At 43.4% G+C, this 20,143-nt stretch overlaps 1 protein-coding gene across 1 annotated transcript in view; it reads left to right on the forward strand.

Moving 5' to 3' along the window:
• The window catches only part of LOC125484089 (adenylate cyclase type 8-like), a 162,902-nt gene that overhangs the window by 27,740 nt on the left and 115,019 nt on the right, over positions 1-20,143 (forward strand). Inside the window, exon 3 of the mRNA XM_048601403.1 lies at positions 16,631-16,755. Within this exon, the coding sequence (XP_048457360.1) occupies positions 16,631-16,755 (125 nt within the window). The remainder of the gene's footprint in view (positions 1-16,630; positions 16,756-20,143) is intronic.

A 20,143-nucleotide genomic window follows, 5' to 3' on the forward strand; every position in this document is an offset into this window, starting at 1 on the left:
GATTGCTGCCGCCAAAATGCTCTCCTACCAACAGGTCTAACACTTGGTCCAGTTCGTTGCCAAGCACCAAATCCAAAGTGGCTTCTCCTCGTGTTGGTCTATCTACATACTGTGTCAGGAATCCTTCCCGAATGCACTGGACAAAATCCGCTCCATCTAAACTATTATAACTAAAATGTTTCCAATCAATATTTGGAAAATTGAAGTCACCCATGACTACAACCCTGTGACTTCTGCACCTTTCCAGTATCTGCCTCCCAATCCCCTCCTCTACTTCTCTGCAACTATTAGGGGGTCTGTAAAAAACCCCCTCCAAAGTGACTGCTCCTTTCTTGTTCCTGACCTCAATCCAAACTGATTCTGTAGACAAATCATTCTCGAACTGCCTTTCAGTAGCTGCTATACTCGCCCTGACTAGCAATGCCACTCCCCCACCTCTTTTTCCACCCTCCCTATTTCTTTTAAAGCATCTAAATCCCGGAACCTCCAACATCCATTCCTCTCCCTGAGTTACCCAAGTTTCTGTAATGGCCACAACATCGTAGTTCCAAGTACCGACCCATGCTCTAAGTTCATCTGCTTTATTTCTGATACTTCTTGCATTGAAGTATACACACCTCAAACCATCTCGGTGTCCACAATTACGTTCCATCGACCGCATTTCTTTATAAACCACCTCACTCCCTGTTGTGTCTGTTGGAAGGCTGAATACCTCATCCTCTGAATTATAAATCTGGTTCCCCACCCCCCGCCAAACTAATTTAAACCAGCTCTAGCAAACCTCTCTCCCAGGATATTTGTGCCCTTCCGGTTCAGGTGCAACCCGTCCTTACTGTACAGGTCCCACCTTCCCCAGAATGTGCTCCAATTATCCACATAATGGAAGCCCTCCCTCCTACACCAGCCCTGTAGCCACGTGTTTAGCTGCACTCTCTCCCTATTTCTTACTTCGTTATCTCGTGGCACTGGTAGTAATCCAGAGAATGAATATATTGATCTCTGTCTTAAATACACTCAATGACTTGGCCTCAGAAGCCCTGTGTGGTAATGGTTCCAAAGAGTCACCACCCTCTGGCTGAAGAAATTCCTCCTCATCTCAGTGCTAGATGGTTGTCCTTTCACCCTGAAGTTATGCCCCAATGTCCTCGTCACTCCAACTCGTGGAAAAATCTTTTCCACATCTACTCTATCCAGGCCTCTCAGTATCCTGTAATTTTCAGTTAGATCTTTCCCTCATCTTTCTGAACTCCATCAAGTATAGACCCAAAGTCCTCAACCGCTCCTCATATGGCAAGGTCTTCATTCCCAGGATCATTCTTGTAAACCTCCTCTAGACCCCCTCCAATGCCAACACATCCTTCCTTAGATATGGGGCCCAAAACTCCTCACAATATTCCAAATGTGATCTGACCAGAGCCTTATACAGCCTAGTTTTACATCTCTGCCCTTGTTTTCTAGCCCTCTTGAAATGAATGCTAACATTGCATTTGCCTCCTAGTTGCTAATTGAACCCACACGTTAACCTTTAGAGAATCCTGAAGTAGGACTCCCAAGTCCCTTTGCACTTCAGATTTCTGAATTCTTTCCCCATTTAGAAAATGGTCCAAGTCTTTATGCTTCCTACCAAAATGTACAACCTCACAATTTTCCACATTGTATTCTATCTGCTACTTCTTTGCGCACTCTCCTAGCATGTCTAAGTTCTTCTGCAGCCTCCCTGCTTCCTCAACACTATCTGTCCCTCCACCTATCTCTGTGTCGTCTGCAAACTTAGCAATGTTGCTGTCAGTTATAGAGTATAGAGTCATACAGCACAGAGACAGACCCTTTAGTTGAATTTATCCATACCATCCAGGATTCCCAAAGTAAACTAGCCCCATTTACCTGTATTTGGCCCATATCCCCCAAACCTTTCCTATTCTTGTGTCCAAATGTGTTTTAAATGTTGTAACTATACCTGCTTCTACCATGTCCTTCAACAGTTCATTCCATATATGCACCATCCTCTGTGTGAAAAAGTTGCCCCTCAGATTCCTTTGAAATCTTTCTCTTATCATCTTAAATCTATGGCCTCTAGTTTTGAAGTCCCCTATCAAAGACCTTTGATATTCACCTTATCTATGCCCTTCATGATTTTATAAACTCCTACATGGTCATCCCTTAACCTCCTCCAGCTTGTTAATATATAATGTAAATACATGTAGTCCTAACACTGACCCCTATGGAACTCGACTAGTCACCGCTGCCATCCTGAAAAAAGATGCCTTTATCCCTACTCTCTGCCTTCTGCCAGTCAGCCAGTCCTCTGTCCATGCTAGTGGCTTGTGCCTGATACTATGGGCTCCTATCTTATTCAGCAGCTTCCTGTGTGGCACCATTAAAAAGGCCTTCTGACACTCCTTTGTCTAACTTGGTCTTTACCTCTCAAAGAATTCGACAGAGGACAAAAATCAGATACCAGAAATGTTGGAGAATGCAAGATTTAGTGAAAGGGAAGAATTGAGGGAGGTCAATATTAGTGGAGAAATGGTGCTGGGAAAATTGATGGGATTGAAGGTGGATAAATCCCCGGGGCCTGATAATCCACATCCCAGAATACTTAAGGAAGTAGAAATAATGATGCATTCGTGGTCATCTTCCAGGATTCTATAGACTCTGGAACATTCCCTGCAGATTGGAGGGTGGCTAATGTCACTCCAATATTCAAAAAGGGAGGGAGAGAGAAAACAGAGAATTATAGACCAGTATGCCTAACATCGGTGGTGGGGAACATTCTCGAATCCATTATCAAGGACTTTATAGCAGAACATTTAGGAAGCAGTGGCAGGATCAGGCAGAGTCAGCATGGATTTATGAAGGGCCAAACATGCTTGACAAATCTGTTGGAATTCTAAGAAGATGTCATGAGTAGAGTTGACAAGGGGGAGCCGGTCAATGTGGACTTTTAGAAAACATTTGATGAAGTCCTGCACAAGAGATTATTGTGTAAGATTAAAGTGCATAAGACTGAGGGAAGTATATTGAGATGGATAAGAAACTGGTTGGCAGAGAAGAAACAAAGTGTACGAATTAACGTGTCCTTTTTAAATTGGTAGGTAGTAAATAGTGGGGTGCCACAGGGACTGATGCTGGGACCCCAGATATTCACAATATATATTAATGATTTGGATAAAGGAACAAAATGTAACATGTCCGAGTTTGCAGATGATACCGAGTTGGGTGGGAGGGTGAACTGTGACGAGGATGCAGAGATCTTTCAGCATGATCTGGCCAGGTTGGCTGAGTGGGTAAATCAATGGCAGATGCAGTATAATTTGGATAAATGTGAGGTTATTCACTTTGGAAGCAAAAACAAGAAGGCATATTACTACCTGGTGGGTGTAAGTTGGGAGAGGGGAGTGTGCAGTGGGACCTGGGTGTCCTTGTACACCATTCGCAGAAGGTAAGCATGCAGGGGCAGCAGGCGGTAAAGAAGGTAAATGGTATGTTGGCCTTCATTGCGAGAGGTTTCGAGTACAGGAGCAGGGATGTGTTGCAGTTATACAGGGCCTTGGTGAGACCGCACCTAGAATATTGTGTGCAGTTTTGGTCTCCTTTTCTGAGGAAGGATGCTCTTGCTCTTGACGGAGTGCAGCGAAGGTTTACCAGGCTGATTCCGGGGATGGTGAGTCTGACATATGAGGAGAGATTGATTAGGACAGGATTGGTTTTGCTGGAATTCAGATGAATGAAGGGGGATATCATGGAGACATACAAAATTCTAACAGGACTGGACAGGGTAGATGCAGGGAGGATGTTCCCGATGGTGAGTGTGTCCAGAACCAGGAGTCACAATCTGAGGATTCGGGGTAGACCATTTAGGACAGAGATGAGGAGACATTTCTTCATCCAAAGTGTGGTGAGCCTGTGGAATTTATTACCACAGGAAGTTGTTGATGCCAAAACATTGAATGTATTCAAGAGGTGTCTAGATATTGCACTTGGGGCGAATGAGATCAAAGGTTATGTGGAGAAAGCAGGATTAGGCTATTGAGTTGGACAATCAGCCGTGATCGTGATGAATGGCGTGTTAGACGCGAAGGGCCAAATGGCCTCCTCCTGCTCCTATCTTCTATGTTTCTATTTTTCTATGTGAGGCATGACCGCTTCTTGACAAAGCCGTGCTAACTATATTTTACCATGTATTTGCAAGTACTCCACAATATCATTCCATCATAATGGACTCTCTAATCTTAGCAATGACGAAGGTCAGGCTAACTGGTGTATAGTTTCATGTCTTCTACCTCCTTTCCTTATTAAACAGAAGTGTTACATGAGCTATATTCCAGTCCACTGGCACCTTCCATGGTTCCAGTGCTTCCTCAAGGTTCACCACCAATGCCTCCTCAGTCTCCTCAGCTGTCTCCTTCAGAACTCTGGGGTGTAGTCCACCTAGCCCAGGTGATTTATCCACTTTCAGACTTTTCAACTTTTCCAGCCATTTTCCTTAGTGATGACCATTATACTCACCTCAGCCCTCTGAGTCTCTTACAATTTTGGTATGTTGCTGGAGACTTCTAATGTGAAAACTGAAGCAAAGTACCTATTTAGTTTCTCTTTTCCCCATTACTACCTTTTCAGCCTCATTTTCCAGTCCACTCTTGCAGTCCTCTTTTATATTAAGAGCTAGCTTACTTTCATATTTCTTCTACCCTCTTTTTGCTTTTTCAGTTATCCTTTGCTGTTTTTTTAAAGACTTCCCAATCCTCTGGCTTCCCACTAATCTTCACCACATTGTATGTTTTTTTCTTTTGCTTTTATGCTGTCCCTGATTTCCCTTGTCAGTCACAGTTTCCTCATCCTCCCCTTAATATCTTTCTTCCACCTCAGGATGAATTTCTGCTGTGTCTCCCAATTTACCCCTTCCAATCAACTCTGGCCAGCTCTTTCCTCATGTCTTTGTAGTTAACTTTGCTCAATTTTATTACTGTTGTATTTGATTGAATATTCTTCCCAGGATGAATTCTATGGGAGTATGGTCATAGCCCGCTAGCGGTTCCTTCATCTTAAGCTCTCTAATCAAGTCTGCCTTATTACACATCTCCAAATCTAGAATTGCTTGTTCGCTAGTGGGCTGTATCACAAGCTGCTCCAAAAGACCATCTCGTAGACATGCCATGAATTCCTTATTTTGGGATCCACTACTGACTTGATTTTCCCATCTACCTGTACATTGAAGTCTGCCATGCTTATTGTCATAGTGCTTTTCTTACATGCCTTTTGTATCTCCAGATTTTTTTTTTTATTTCCCTATACCCTGTATATTGCTAGGAGGCCTGTACATAACTCCCATCAGGGTCTGTTTTCCCTTTGCTAGTCCACAACTCTACCCGCACAGATTCTACACTTTCTGACTCTATATCATTTCTAATTTCATTTCTTACTAACAAGGCAATCCCATCTCCTCTGCCCATCTGCCTGACCTTTTGATAGGACGTGTATCCTTGGATATTTAGTTCCCAGCCCTGATCCCCTTGTAGCCACATTTCTATGATACCCACAACATTGGATTTGGCAATTTCAATCTGCACGACAAGTCATTTACCTTGTTTTGGAAGCTACATGAATTTAGTTCCCTCAGTTCCACATTGGCTGCCCTCCTTCTTGTAGTTGTCCCCTTATCTGCTGTGCCTGAAGTTAGATTCCTGACCCTTTCCGTACGCTCTGTCCTATTTATTATTCTGGAAACTTTCACCTCTGATGAGCACCTTTCCACCATAACTCTTTCCATAATTTTCTTTGCAACTGAGCCCATACCCCACTATTTAGTTTAAAGCCCAATCCACAGCCCTAATTATGTGATTGTCCAGCACTCTGCTCCCAGTATGATTCAGGTGGAGCCTATCCCATTGGAACAGCTCCCTCCTTCCCCAGTACTGGTGCCAATGTCCCATGAATTCAAACCCGTTTCTCCCACCTCAATCTTTTAGCCACACGTTTACTGCTTTAATCTTGTTGACCCTGTGCCAATTAGCTTGTGGCATCAGGCAATAATCCAGGAATTATTACCTTTTTGGTTCTGCTTTTTAATTTAGCCCCTAGCTGCTCATATTCTCTCAGTAGAACCTCTTTCCTCTTTCTACTGATATCATGGGCTGTGACAACTGGATCTTTCCCCTCCCACTCAAAGACATCCTGAACCCAGGCTCCAGGCAGGCAATACACCCTTCAGGACCCTCAATCATTTCCACAGGGAACAGTGTTTATTCCCCTGACTATACTATCCCCAATTACAACTACATTTCTCTTTCCTTTCTCCTCTTGAATGGCTCCCTGCACCACGGTGCTATGTTCAGTTTGCTCATCCTTCCTACAGCCCCATTCTCACCCATAGAGGGAGCAAGAATCTCAACCTGTTAGACAAGCTGAAGGACTGAGACTCCTTCAGCACTACCTCCTGGATCCCTCTACTTGCCTCACAAATAGTCACACCCTCCTGTCCCTAACCACTGACCAAATTCGAGGTAGTTAATCTAAGGGGTGTAACTGCCCCCTGAAACACAGCGTCCGGGTAACTCTCCCCCTCCCTAATGTGTTGTAGTGTTTGATGCTGACATTCTAGTTCATCAACTCTGAGCTAGTGTTCCTCAAGCAACAAGACTTATTACAGATGTAGTATCCAAGGTGGAGGGTGGGAAAAAATTGTGGTTGTAAAAGCTGCTCCTTTGTTGAGGTATTTTCAGTATTGGAGCCAATTTCCTTAAATTCTAGGAGCAGTAATTACTATTTTATAAGCTGTTACATTGTTTTGGAACTTTGGGAATAAAAAGATCAAAACAATGGCACTTTAAAAAGGGAGGAAGGAAGACAAATGCAGTGCCCACATGGTGGGAAGTGAAACAACAGAGATAGATACCTACACTACTGTCAGACCCAGTAGTGAGCCTTCACAGCTACTGCCTCTGCTCTCTAGTTTCAAGTATTTCTGGACATCAGAGTTCGTCTGAAAAAAAAACAAACAGTGAAATTCACAGCTGACCTTGGAGAAGCCTTTGTGGGGATATCAATGCATGGGAGCAGCAAAAGAACCGCGGATGCTGTAAGTCAGCAACAAAAAGAAAGTTGCTGGAAAAGCTCAGCAGGTCTGGCAGCACCTGTGAAGAAAAAAACAGAGTGACCCTTCCACATTACAGCTATGTTCAGCTGTTAAGTGGCTAAGTGGGTAGTTTTGGTTTGTAAATCTACAATAGTGAGTAGAGTGGGTTCTTTCACACAGAGGGTGGTGCGTATATGGAAGGAGCTGCCAGAGGAAGTGGTGGAGGCTGGTACAATTACAACATTTAAAAGGCATTTGGATGGGTATATGAATAGGAAGAGTTTAGAGGGAGATGGGCCAAATGCTGGCAAATGGGACTAGATTTATATAGGATATCTGGTCAGCATAGGTGATTTGAACCAAAGGGTCTCTTTCTGTGCTGTATATCTCTATGACTTTGTGGGGTTCACTAGCTCCCACATCATGCAGTTACAACTGTTATAAAGCAGACGTTGACACTCCCCCCTCTGAGAACTAAAACTGAATCACCCAAAGGGGAGCACCTCACCTTATAATCTGAAAAAGGAGTGTGAAAAGTGGTGTAACCTGCCTTTCAGCAATTACTAATGGTTAAATAAAATAACTCGCTGACCCTCACTTTAAAGCCAACAAGTAACATTTTATTTATCTAACTCTAACAGTGAACAAATTAACTAAAGTGTTAACAAACTGAATAAATCCCTTCTAACTACTAACTGTTCCCGAATCAAGCAAGATTCTAATAGTATGCTATTCCAGTAAATACAAGTCCCACTGTTATACAAAGTAAAAAAAAGAATTTGGTCTCTCAAAATCATAGCCAGGTGATGTGTCTTCTGGAATGTTCTTTGCCTTCTCCGTCAATTCTTCTGTCAGGAATTATTAACTAGTTGTGCCGTGGGTACCGTTGGTATTTAGATGGTGCTTTCTCTAAGACATAGAGAAGTCTATGAGAGCCAGCGATTCTCTCTTGAGAGCTGACGGCTGTTTGCTCTGGCAGATAGCAGTCACCACTGGGCTTTGTCCAACTGTCCCCTTCTTTTATACCCTTGATGACATGTCAATATTTCTTACAACAGGATTGGTCCTATGTTGTCAAAAAATCAGATTTAAATTTAATTTTTGTTGTATCTAAGTGCCTAGTTCAAATTGATTGACTAAATTCAAAAATTTGTTGTCTTGGTAAAAACTGCTGCTTGGCCTGCTAACTGTATGGCCTTCTGATGCAAATGTTTCAATTTGGATGCTCTGTATGTATTTGTAAACTTTCAAACTCAACTCACAGGCATTCAATTTAAATATCTGAGCGCATAAAAAGCACATGATCTTTTAAAGGGACTACACCATGCTTTCCCCTCTAACATTTTACAAACATAAATTCCATCTTCCTGCCTCCCAACCCACAAGTACTTTATCTGACTTCGCAACAACAACATATCACCTAGCTGGCATCTCCATTTTAATGTCTTATTCTTAATTTGACTTTTAAAAATTTTCGTACTGGTCCTTTAGTTTGTAGCCTTTAGTTTGTTCCTCTAGTTCCCTTCAATTCTAAAATAACCTGTAATAGATAGTCAAATTAGTGGTTTTCGCCAACCAATGAAATTACTGTGAGGTCACTCTTTTGTGCTGGTCCCCTGATCCTGGACTTCAATTATCCTATACAAAAAAATTATAAATTATGAGCCCCTCATTCCTCTCTGCCCTGAATTCCCACTTTGCCATTGAATTGACTGAACTATTAAAGACTTGGGCTGTGTCTCACTCTGGATGGAATCTTTCCTTCCCAACCATGCAAAGGCCTCTGTGCTGTCTGTGGCAAGGAGTTCCAAAGACTCTCAACCCTCTGAAAGAAGAACTTTTCCCTCATCTTGAGCTTAAATTGATGCCACTTTAACATGGATATGCACCCTCTAGTCCTACACTCTCCAATGAGGGGAAACATCCTCTCAGCATTTATCCTGTCAAAGTCATTAAGAATCCTGTATGTTTCAATGAGTTCACCTCTCGTTCTTCTAAACACCAGTAGAGTACCAACCTCTTTAGCCTTTTTCATTAGACAATCTCTCCATATCAGGGGCCATCTTAGTGAATCTTCTCTGAATTGCCTCCAATGAAGTGATACGTTTCCTTAAATAAGGGGACCAAAACTGCTGTTGGTTCTCCAGATGTGGTGTCCCCAGCTGCAGTAAGTATTCCCTACTTTGATACACAAACTGTCTTGAAATAAGGGCCAATATTCCATTAGCCCTCCTGAATACCTACTGCCTCTGTGTGCTAGCTTTCTGTGTTTTGTACACAAATTCCCCCAAGCCCCTTTGTACTGCAGCTTTCTGCAGTTTGTCTCTATTTAAATGATATTCTGTTCTTTTGCATTTTCCCATGCTATACTTCATTTGCCAATTTTTTGCCCACTGACTTTACTGACCAATATTTCTCTGTAAATTGTTTGTATTCCTCTCGCAGTTTGCCTTTCCATCTATCTTTGTGTCTTCTACAAATGTGAGTGCAATACTTTCACTTCTTTCTAATACTAACTCCAATTTCCCTGTAAGTCATGCTTTGGCCACCTTTCCTGTTTTTATTTGTGTACAAGACAGGAATGAACAATTGTTGTAGTTCACCCATGCACCCTTTGAATGTTTGCCATTGCCTTTCTACAATCATCCTTTTAAGTAATGCCCACCTCCCACACCCCTCCACCACCAATCTATCATAATCAACTCTCACCTCATATCATCGTAATTTACTCTATTTAGAGAGGACCATAGTCTCAGATTCAGCTAATTCAGTTTTCATACTAATGAGGAATGAATGGGTGGCATAGTGGCTCACAGTACGAGGGATCCAGGTTAGATTCCACCCTCAGGTAACTGTGTACAGTTTGCACATTCTCCCTGTCTCTGTCTGAGTTTCCTCCGGGTGCTCTGATTTCCTCCCACCTTACAAAGATGTGCAGGTTAGGTGGATTGGAAATGCTAAATTGCCCATAGTGTCCAGGAATGTGCAGCTTAGGTGGGTTAGCCGTGGGAAACGCAGGGTTATAGGGTAGGTCTGGGTAGGATGCTGTTCGGAGGGTCGGTGTAGACTGCTGGGCTGAATGGCCTGCTCCCACAAAGAGTCTCAACAACTAGATTATTAATCATTCCTTACTCATTACACAGCATCCAGTTTAGGATGGCCTGTACTCTCATTGGTTCCTCAACCTATTGGTAAAGAAAACCATCCTGTATACCATTAAAGCCAACTCTAATTGTGGCTAGTTTGTCCTTAATACATGGAATCAAAAACACTTAAATGCCATTTCATGTGACACAATAATAGGTAATTCCATTGTAGAATAATAAAACTGTACATATTGTACCTTGTGTTGAATCTAGTTTTTTGGAATTTATAGTTTGCTACACTCGACATGGTGAAGTATATTCATTCAATTCTTGAACATTGCCACTTGGTGGTGCTGTTAGCAATATTTGAAAACATGTTGTCTCTGAGCAGGCAAATACAAGATTTTGTCCAGGGGAACACACCTAGAAATACAAGGTAATATATGTTGGGAGGATAAGAAAAATAACTACACTAAAGGAAAGGAGCAGTAAAATTTAAGGCTCAGAATTAAACACATAGGTAGAAGGAAAAACTGGTAAAATTCTTTGAGATGGTGCAGAGTGACTTGATATGATATAATGAATAAGATATTTTCACTATAAAATTGGTGAAGGTTAGTGGTAGATAAAGCAATTGGACACAACCTAGCAAAATAAGGCAAAAAAAGGATGAAAGTTGAGTATGAGAGAAGGCTGGCTAGAAAGATAGTAAGTAGTCCATGTTTCTACAAGTAATTAAATAGGAAAAAGACTTATTAAAGCTACTCAAGTGAAAGCATAGAAACAAATGAACATAGGAACAGGAGTAGGCCATTCAGCCCCTCAAGCCTGCTTCGCCATTCAATAAAATCATCGCCAATCTGCGGTCTAACTCTCCAGATGCCTGCCTTATGCCCATATCCCGTGGTACTCCTGCTTAATAAACATTTGCCTAGCTGAGATTTAAATTTAACAATTGCATTAACATCAATTGCTCTTTGAGGAAGAAAGTTCCAAACATCCATGAATCTTTGCATGTAGGAGTGCTTTCTAACATCTCTCCTGAATGGCCAGGCCCTAAGCATTAGACTATGCTCCCAGTTCTAAAATCTTCAAACAGTGGAAATAGTTTATCTTGATCTACCCTGTCTTGCCCCATTAATATCCAGAAGACATTGATTAGATCATTCGCTAGCCTTTTAAATTCTAGAGAATAAAGGCCCAATGTGTTTATCTCTTCTCATAACGTAACCCCTGCAGTCCAGCTATTATCCTTGCAAACCTTCATTCTACTCCCTCCAGGGCCAAAATATCCTTCTTAAGGTGTGTGCCCAGATCTGCTCACTGTACTCTAAGTGGGGTCTAACTAGGGATTTGTACAACTGCAGCATAATGTCTACATCCCTATTCTCCAGCTCTTTAGATATGAAAGCCAGCATTCCATTAACCTTCTTGACTATTTTCTGCACCTGTTCTTGGCATTTTAAGGAGATGTGCACCTGAATCCCCAAATCTCGTTGAGCATCCACTGTATTTAACTTGGTGCTATATAAATAATACCCAGATCCTGTCATTTTTTGGTCCAAAATGGATAACCTTGCACTTATTTATATTAAAATCCATCTGCCACAGCTTTGTCTATTCACATCATCACCAGAGACTTGAACATCGTCAAAGACCCATCCCACCCTGGTAATGGTCTCCTACAACCTCTTCCGTCAGGCAAAAGATACAGAAGCCTGAACACACGCACGAGCAGCTTCAGGAACAGCTTCTTTCGGGCCATTATCAGACTGTTCAACGGACTCTAACCTCAAATAATGTAACCTGCAATGTAATCCTGTATGCCTTTGATCTGTACATCCTTTGCTTGCTGTGATCTGCCTGTACCACTCATAAACAAAACTTTTCACTGTATTTTGGTACACGTGACAATAAAATCAAAGTAAAAATAAAACCTAATCTATCAATTTCCTGCTGTAATTTTATGCTTTCATCGACACTGTCTACAATGCTGGCCAATTTTGTGTCATTAATAAGTATTGTGAAGAGCTGAGGCCCCAACACAGATCCCTACTAGTTATACCTTGCCAGTTTGAATACTTATCCATTATTCAAACTCTCTGTTTTCTATCCATGTCAGTAACTTGCCCTCAATTCTATGGGCTTCCATGTTGGCTAGCAGTCTCTTGTTTGGGACTTTATCAAAAGCTTTCTAAAAGCCCAAATAAAAAATATCCCTTGACTTACTTCTGTCCACCACCTTTGTCACTCTTCAAAAACCTCTATGAGGTTTGTCAGGCATGCCTTACCCTTATTGAATCCATGCTGACTCTCTCTGATTAACCAAATTTTTTGAAGTGATCATTTACCCAATCCTTCATTGCAGACCACAACAATTTCCCCATCACAGATGTTAATCTAACTGGTCTATAAGTCCTTAGCTTCCCTCTGTTACCCTTCTTAAAGAGGAAAGTGACATGTATAAATTTCCATTCCAGAGCTACAACTCCTGAATGCAGGGAGCTATGAAAAATTATGGTTAGGGCATTGACATGTGCTGTCCTACCTCTTTAACACCAGTGGATGGAAAAAATTAGTTCTAGGGATTTGTCACTCTTCAGTTCCATTAATTTCCCACTATTGTTGATTTACTTCAGCTAATTTTATTTAGACTCTGTCCATGATCCTCTGTTAATTTCTTCAGGACATCAGGCAAGCTCTCCTCCTTTTCTGCTATGTATATTGAAGCATTATAATCGTTCAGCATGTCTGCCATTTCCCCATGGTCATTGACAATATCCCCTTTCGCAGCCTTCAGTGGGTCAATAGTACTGTTAGCCAGCCATTTTCCTTAATATAACCATAAAATCTCTTCTTATTGTCCTTTATGTCTTTTGCAAGTTTCCTTCCAGAATTCTTTTCAACCAGTTTTATAACCTATTTTGTGGCCCTTTGTTGGTCTTTGCATTTGTCTCATTCTGTGGGATCTGGACTGTTCTTGGCATTTTATAAGCTCTTTCTTTGTTAAAGTAAAATTATGCAGTCCCTTACCTAATTATATGTACAATGGCATTTTTTGGTGAGGTGAAGCTTTTCCTTCTCATGGGTACAAACTGCTTCTGAACAGCATTAAATGTTTCTTTGAACACTCTCCAGTGTTCCTTGATTGTTTTACCTATAACAGAGCTTCCCAGTTTACTGTGGATAATCTCTGCCTCATTCCATTAAAGTCTGCCTGACTTAAATTCAAAATTTTAGTATCTGATCTTTACTTATCTCTTATAAACACTACGTGAAACTTGATCATGTTATGATCACTATTTGAGAAGTGCTTACGAACAACTAGGACACTAATTAAATCAGGCTCATTGCTCATTACCAGATCCAATATTGCTTGTCCCCATGTCACATCCAAGACATATTACTGAACGAAACTATCCCAGACACACTCTAGAAATTCACAACCTTCTGGCAGGTGCTTGTCTGTCTATCTCAGTCAATGTTAAGATTGAAATCCACCTGTTCTACCTTTGCTATGTTGTTGCCTAATTTCAGCCTTAATATAATCTAGTACTTCTGAGCTGTTACCAGGTGGTCTACCTATGACACCTATTGTGGTTTTAGTTCCTTTATTGTTTCTCAGTTCCATCCATGAGGTCCCCACTTGGTCCATTCCCCTCATTACATCCTCTCTCATAGAGTGATTTTGTTTTTAATCAGCACTACTACTCCACCCCATCTGCTGTTTTGACTATCCCTCCTGTGAACCTTATCACCTGATATGTTCAGTTCCCAGTCCTGACCATCCTGATCATCATGTCTCTATAATGGCTATATCATGTCATAGTCTCCAATTTGAATCAATGTATTTGTTCCTTACACTCTGTGCATTTGTATAAAGAACTCTGATTTTGTCTGTATGCTCTATCCTGTCCATCAGCATCTTTTTATTTATTTCTCCCTCCTGTCTTACTCAATACACTTTTTATAGTCATGCCTTGTTCATTAAACTGGCTCTGCTTTTTCAACCTATTAACCTCTACATTCTCCTCATATGCTGCCCTGCTGTTCCAGTTCCCACACTCCTGCGATACTGGTTTCAACCTTCTCAAGTGGCACGAATAAACTTTCCTGCAAGGATATTGGTGTCCCTCCAGTTTAAGAGCAATCTGTCCTTCTTGTACAGGTCCCACCTGCCCTTCAAGAGATTCTGATGATACAGATATCAATATCCCTCTCTCCTACACAAGCTCTTTAGCCATGTATTTAGCTGTATTGTCTTCCTATTTCTGGTCTCTGGCTGTCCACTCTATCTATACCTCTGATCATTTTGTACACCTCTATCAAGTCACCTCTTATCATAGAATCCCTACAGTGTGGAAACAGGCCCTTCGGCCCAACAAGCCCACACCAACACTCAGAGAATCCCAACCAGACCCATCCCCTGAAAACCCATGTAATCTGCACATCCCTGAACACTATGGGCAATTTAGCATGGCCAATCCACCCTAACCTGCACATCTTTGGACTGTGGGAGGAAACCGGAGCATCCGGAGAAAACCCACGCAGACATGGGGAGAATGTGCAAACTCCACACAGACAGTCGCCCGAGGATAGAATCAAACCTGGATCCCTGGCGCTGTGAGGCAGCAGTGCTAACCACTGATCCACCGTGCCACCTTTTCCTTCGTTGTTCTAAAGAGAAAAGCCTTAGCTCTCTCAACCTTTCTTCGTAAGACCTTCCCTCCATTCCAGGCAACATTCTGGTAAATCTCCTCTGTACCTTTTCCAATGCTTCCACATCTTTCCTGTAGTGAGGCGACCAGAACTGGACACAATACTTTAGATGTGGCCGAACCGGGCTTTTGTATAGCTGGAGCATAACTTAACTTCACGGCTCTTGAACTCAATCTCTCTATTAATGAAAGTTAACGCACCATATGCCTTCTTAACAACTCTATCCACCTGGGTGGCAGCTTTCAGGGAACTGTGGACATGGACCCCAAGATCCCTCTGCTCCTCCACACCGCCAAGAATCTTTCCATTAACCCTGTATTCTGCTTTCAAATTTGTACTTCCAAAATGAATCACCTCACTCTTTCAGGGTTAAACTCCATCTGCCACTTCTCAGCCCAGCTCTGCATCCTATCAATGTCCCTTTGTAACCGAGAACAGCCCTCCGCACTGTCCACAACGCGACCCACCTTCGTATCATCCGCGAACTTACTAATGCACCCTTCCACTCCTTCATCCAAATAATTTACAAAAATCACAAATAGAAGAGGACCCAGAACAGATCCTTGTGGTACACCACTCGCAACTGAGCACCATGTTGAATATTTTCTGTCCACTACCACCCTTTGTCTTCTAAGGGTCAGCCAATTCTGAATCCAATCTGCCACATTTCCCCCAATCCCATGCCTCCTTCCCTTCTGCATGAGCCTACCATGGGGAACATTATCAAACACCTTACTTATATCCATGTATACCACATCCACTGCTCTACCTTCATCCATGTGTTTGGTCACCTCTTCAAGGAATTCAATAGGATTTGTGAGGCATGATCTACCCCTCACAAATCCATACTGGCTATCATGAATCAAACTGTGCTTTTCCAAGTGATCATAAATCCTGTCTCTCAGAGCCCTTTCCAATAATTTGCCCACCACTGAAGTAATACTAATTGGCCTGTAATTTCCAGGGTTATCCCTATTCCCTTTTTTGAACGAGGAAATGATGTTTGCCTGTCTCCAATCTTCCGGCATTATACCCGTGGACAGTGAGTATGAAAAGATCATCGCCAAAGGCTCTGCGATCTCTTCCCTCGCTTCCCATAGAATCCTTGGATAAATCCCATCAGGCCCGGGGGACTTATCTATCTTCAACTTCCTCAAAATTCCTAGCACATCTTCCTTACTAACATTGACCTCCTCTAGCCTATCTGCCTGTTTCACACTGTCCTCCCCTACAGCTAGGTCCCTCTGAGTTGTGAATACCGAAGAAAAGTATTCATTAAGGACCTCTCCTATCTCTTTAGGCTCTGTGCACAAATTCCCTTTACAATCCTTGATCGGCCCTACCCTTTCTCTGGTCATTCTCTTATTCCTCACATACATGTAAAAAGCCTTGGGGTTTTCCTTGATCCTATCTGCCAAGGTTTTCTCATGCCCCCTTATAGCTCTCCCAAGCCCTTTCTTCAGCTCCTTCCAGGATAACTTATATCCCTCTAGACCCTTTTCCGTTCCTTGTTTCCTAAACCTTCTCTAAGCATCTTTTGTTGTCTGCCTCTTCTGCTTTTTCAACTTTAATAAACACCACCTTCTGCTGTTCTACTCCTGGTCATTGAGTGTTCTCGTCCTGGAGGTGTTCAGTTCCTAAGACACCTCAGCCATCCTGCTTTCTGTCTCAAAGAAAGGAAAAGTGGGTTCCAGTATCCCTACCTGATTCTCACCTAAAAATAATTTTTACTTGTTTCACTTTTGAACAGGAGAGGCTGGTTCTCTCGGTGTTACCACGTTTCATGGTGCTGGAGATCATTAATGACATGTCTGATGCAGCAGAAAAGCAAGGGGCATTCCACAAAATCTATGTTCACCAATATCAGAATGTAAGGTGAGTGCCTGTAGCTGAATGCTGAAATCAAGCTTGACACCAAATGAAATGATGGGACCATGCATGTTGGGAGGAATCATTTGGGTACAGAAGGAGTCCCATAAATTGTACCATCAGAGAACGGGAATAGCTTTACTTTGTCTATCTGATCTGAACCTGTCATAATCTTGTGCACCTACATTAAATCTCATCTCAATCTCCTGTGCTCCAAGACATGAGCATACAGATTAGGAGCAGGAGTAGGCCACTTGGCCCCTTAAACTTTACCATTCAGCAGAATAATAGCAAATCTGATTATTCTACATTCCCTCATACTCACAACAATGTTTCACTCCTTGCGTATCAAAGGGGATAAGCCTAATTTTTCCTCCCTAACCAGATAGCTGAAATCTCCCATCTCTGGAACCATTCCAAAATGCCTTCTGTGCAGATTCTCATGGGCCCTTACATCATTCCTAAAGTGTGTTTGATGCATTACTGCAGTGTGGATCTGAACGATACATTGGGCCAAATGTCTATTAGTAGGAAGACAGTGAAGTGGGAAGGCATATTAATGTTGGAAGGACAGAGGGTGGCAGTGATATGTAATGGGGTGTATGAATTGATGAGTTTTGGTAGGTGATAAACAGGGAGAGCTGACAGGTATTGCTAGGATGAGGGGTGTGGGCAAGGAGCATAAAGATGTAGATTAGACCTTGTGTTGAGTTTAGGAGAGGGTATGTAGAAGATGTGCATCATTGGACAATGGATCTCAGATAGGTCTTTGTAGGATGGGCAGTACAAATGAGTATCATATAATATCGGGGGTTGGGGGTGGGGGGAGTATAAGGGTGCTGGTACAATTTGTAGGGAAAGGCAGGTGTCATTAGGATGGGAGGAGAAATGGGTTTTAATAGGATGGTTTGGAAAAGATGTGTTGACATGACGTGTGAGGCAGGCAGGTATCAGTAGGATATCTAGGAGATTTATTAGGTGTGTCCAGGAGGATTTCTTGAAGAAATATGTAAATAGTCGAAAGAGGGAATGAGTCCAGTTATGTGACTGAATTTTCAGTGGGGAAGCATTTTTGGAACAGTGACCATAAACCCATAAATTTTAAGTTACTTATGGATATGGATAAGAATAATCCTTGGGTGAAAATACTAAATTAGGGAAAGTCTAACTACACAATATTGGGCAGAAACTGGGGAATGTAGATTGGCGGCAGCTATTTGAGGGTAAATCCACATGTAGTATGTGGGAATCTTTTAAAGGCCAGTTTAATTTGAGTTCAGGACCAGTATGTTCCTGTGAAAGTAAAGGACAAGGGTGGCACAATTCGGGAACCTTGAACGACGAGAGAAATTGTGAGCTTAGTCAGAAAGTAAAGAAAGCATACATAAGATTTAGGAAACCGAAGAATATAAAGAAAGCAGGAAAGAACTCAAAACACAACAGAGAAGGGCTAAAATGTGGCAAGAAATAATGTTGGTAAACAGGATTAAGGAAAATCCTTAGGCTTGGTATACATGTATAAAGAGAAAGACAGTAACTAGGGAAAGGGTAGGTCCACTCACCAACACAGGAGAGAATTTATGCTTGGAGCAGGAGGATTTGGGTGAGGTCATTAGTGAATACTTTGCAGTGCATATTCACAAAGGAGAAGCACATGGTGCATGAGGAAGTGGTATGTTGATATTCTAGGGCATGTTGATATAGAAAAAGGCAGAAGTGTTGGGTGTTTTGGAAAGCATTAAAGCAGAGAAATCCCCACGACCTGATGGGATCTATCCCAGAATTCTGAAGAAGGCCATGGCCTTCTATGAAAACTTTATTTCGGCTTTGGTCACAGGAGAACTCTGAGAGGACTGGAGAATAGCCAACATTGATTCAATCATTTATTGTCACAAATGTACAATGTAAAAATGCAGTGAAAAGTGAGAACCTTTGCTGTATATACATGGCACCTTTCATATTAACTTAGAATAAGACAAGAATTAAAAAATAACTTAAGAGAGTCCAACATTCCTTTCCACTGCTGCAGTCCCACTCCAGGCTTTCCAACATTCGCCATGCCCCTCTGGTCTGCCTCACCGTCCCCACTCTCACCGTCACTCTCTCACCGTCACTCTCTCACTGGCCCTGCTCTTACCATCACTGCCTCACCGTCCCCACTCTCACCGTCACTGCCTCACCGTCCCTGTCTCACCGTCTCTGCTCTCACCGTCACTGCCCCACTCTCACCGTCACTGCCTCACCGTCCCTGTCACACCGTCCCCGCTCTCAGCATCACTGCCTCACCGGCCCCATTCTCACCGTCACTGCCTCACTGGCCCCACTCTCACCGTCACTGTCTCACCGTCCCCACTCTCACAGTCACTGCCTCACTGTCCCCACTCTCACCGTCACTGCCTCACCGTCCCCACTCTCACCGTCACTGCCTCACCGTCCCTGTCTCACCGTCTCCGGTCTCACCGTCACTGCCCCGCTCTCACCGTCACTGCCTCACCGGCCCCGCACTCACCGTCACTGCCTCACCGTCCCCGCCCTCATCGTCACTGCCTCACCGTCATCGCTCTCACTGTCACTGCCTCACTGGCCCCGCTCTCACAGTCACTGCCCCACCGGGCCCATTCTCACTGTCTCACTGTCCCCGCTCTCACCATCACTGCCTCACCGGCCCCGCTCTCACCGTCACTGCCTCACTGGTCCCGCTCTCACCATCACTGCCTCACCATCCCCGCTCTCACCAACCCGCTCTCACCGTACTGCCTCACCATCCCCGTTCTCACCGTCACTGCCTCACCTACCCTACTCTCACCATCACCCTCTCACCGGCCCCACTCTCACCGTCACTGCCTCACCATCACTGTCTCACCGTCACTGCCTCACTGGCCCTGCTCTCACCGTCACTGCCTCACTGGCCCCGCTCTCACCATCACTGCCTCACCGTCACTGACTCACCGTCCCCACTCTCACCGTCGCTGCCTCATCGTCCCCACTCTCACTGATACTGTATCACCAGCCCCACTCTCACCGTCACAGTCTCACTGGCCCCGCTCTCACCGTCACTGCCTCACTGCCCCCACTCTCACCATCACTGCCTCACCGTCCCCACTCTCACCGTCACTGTCTCACCGGTCCCACTCTCACCATCATTGCCTCACCGTCCCCGCTCTCACTGTCACTGCCTCACCGGTCCCACTCTCACCATCATTGCCTCACTGTCCCCGCTCTCACTGTCACTGCCTCACTGCCCCCACTCTCACCATCACTGCCTCACCGTCCCCACTCTCACCGTCACAGTCTCACTGGCCCCGCTCTCACCGTCACTGCCTCACTGCCCCCACTCTCACCATCACTGCCTCACCGTCCCCACTCTCACCGTCACTGTCTCACCGGTCCCACT

The sequence above is a fragment of the Rhincodon typus genome, chromosome 9 (assembly GCF_021869965.1).
Source record: "Rhincodon typus isolate 14 chromosome 9, sRhiTyp1.1, whole genome shotgun sequence".
Lineage (NCBI taxonomy): Eukaryota > Metazoa > Chordata > Chondrichthyes > Orectolobiformes > Rhincodontidae > Rhincodon > Rhincodon typus.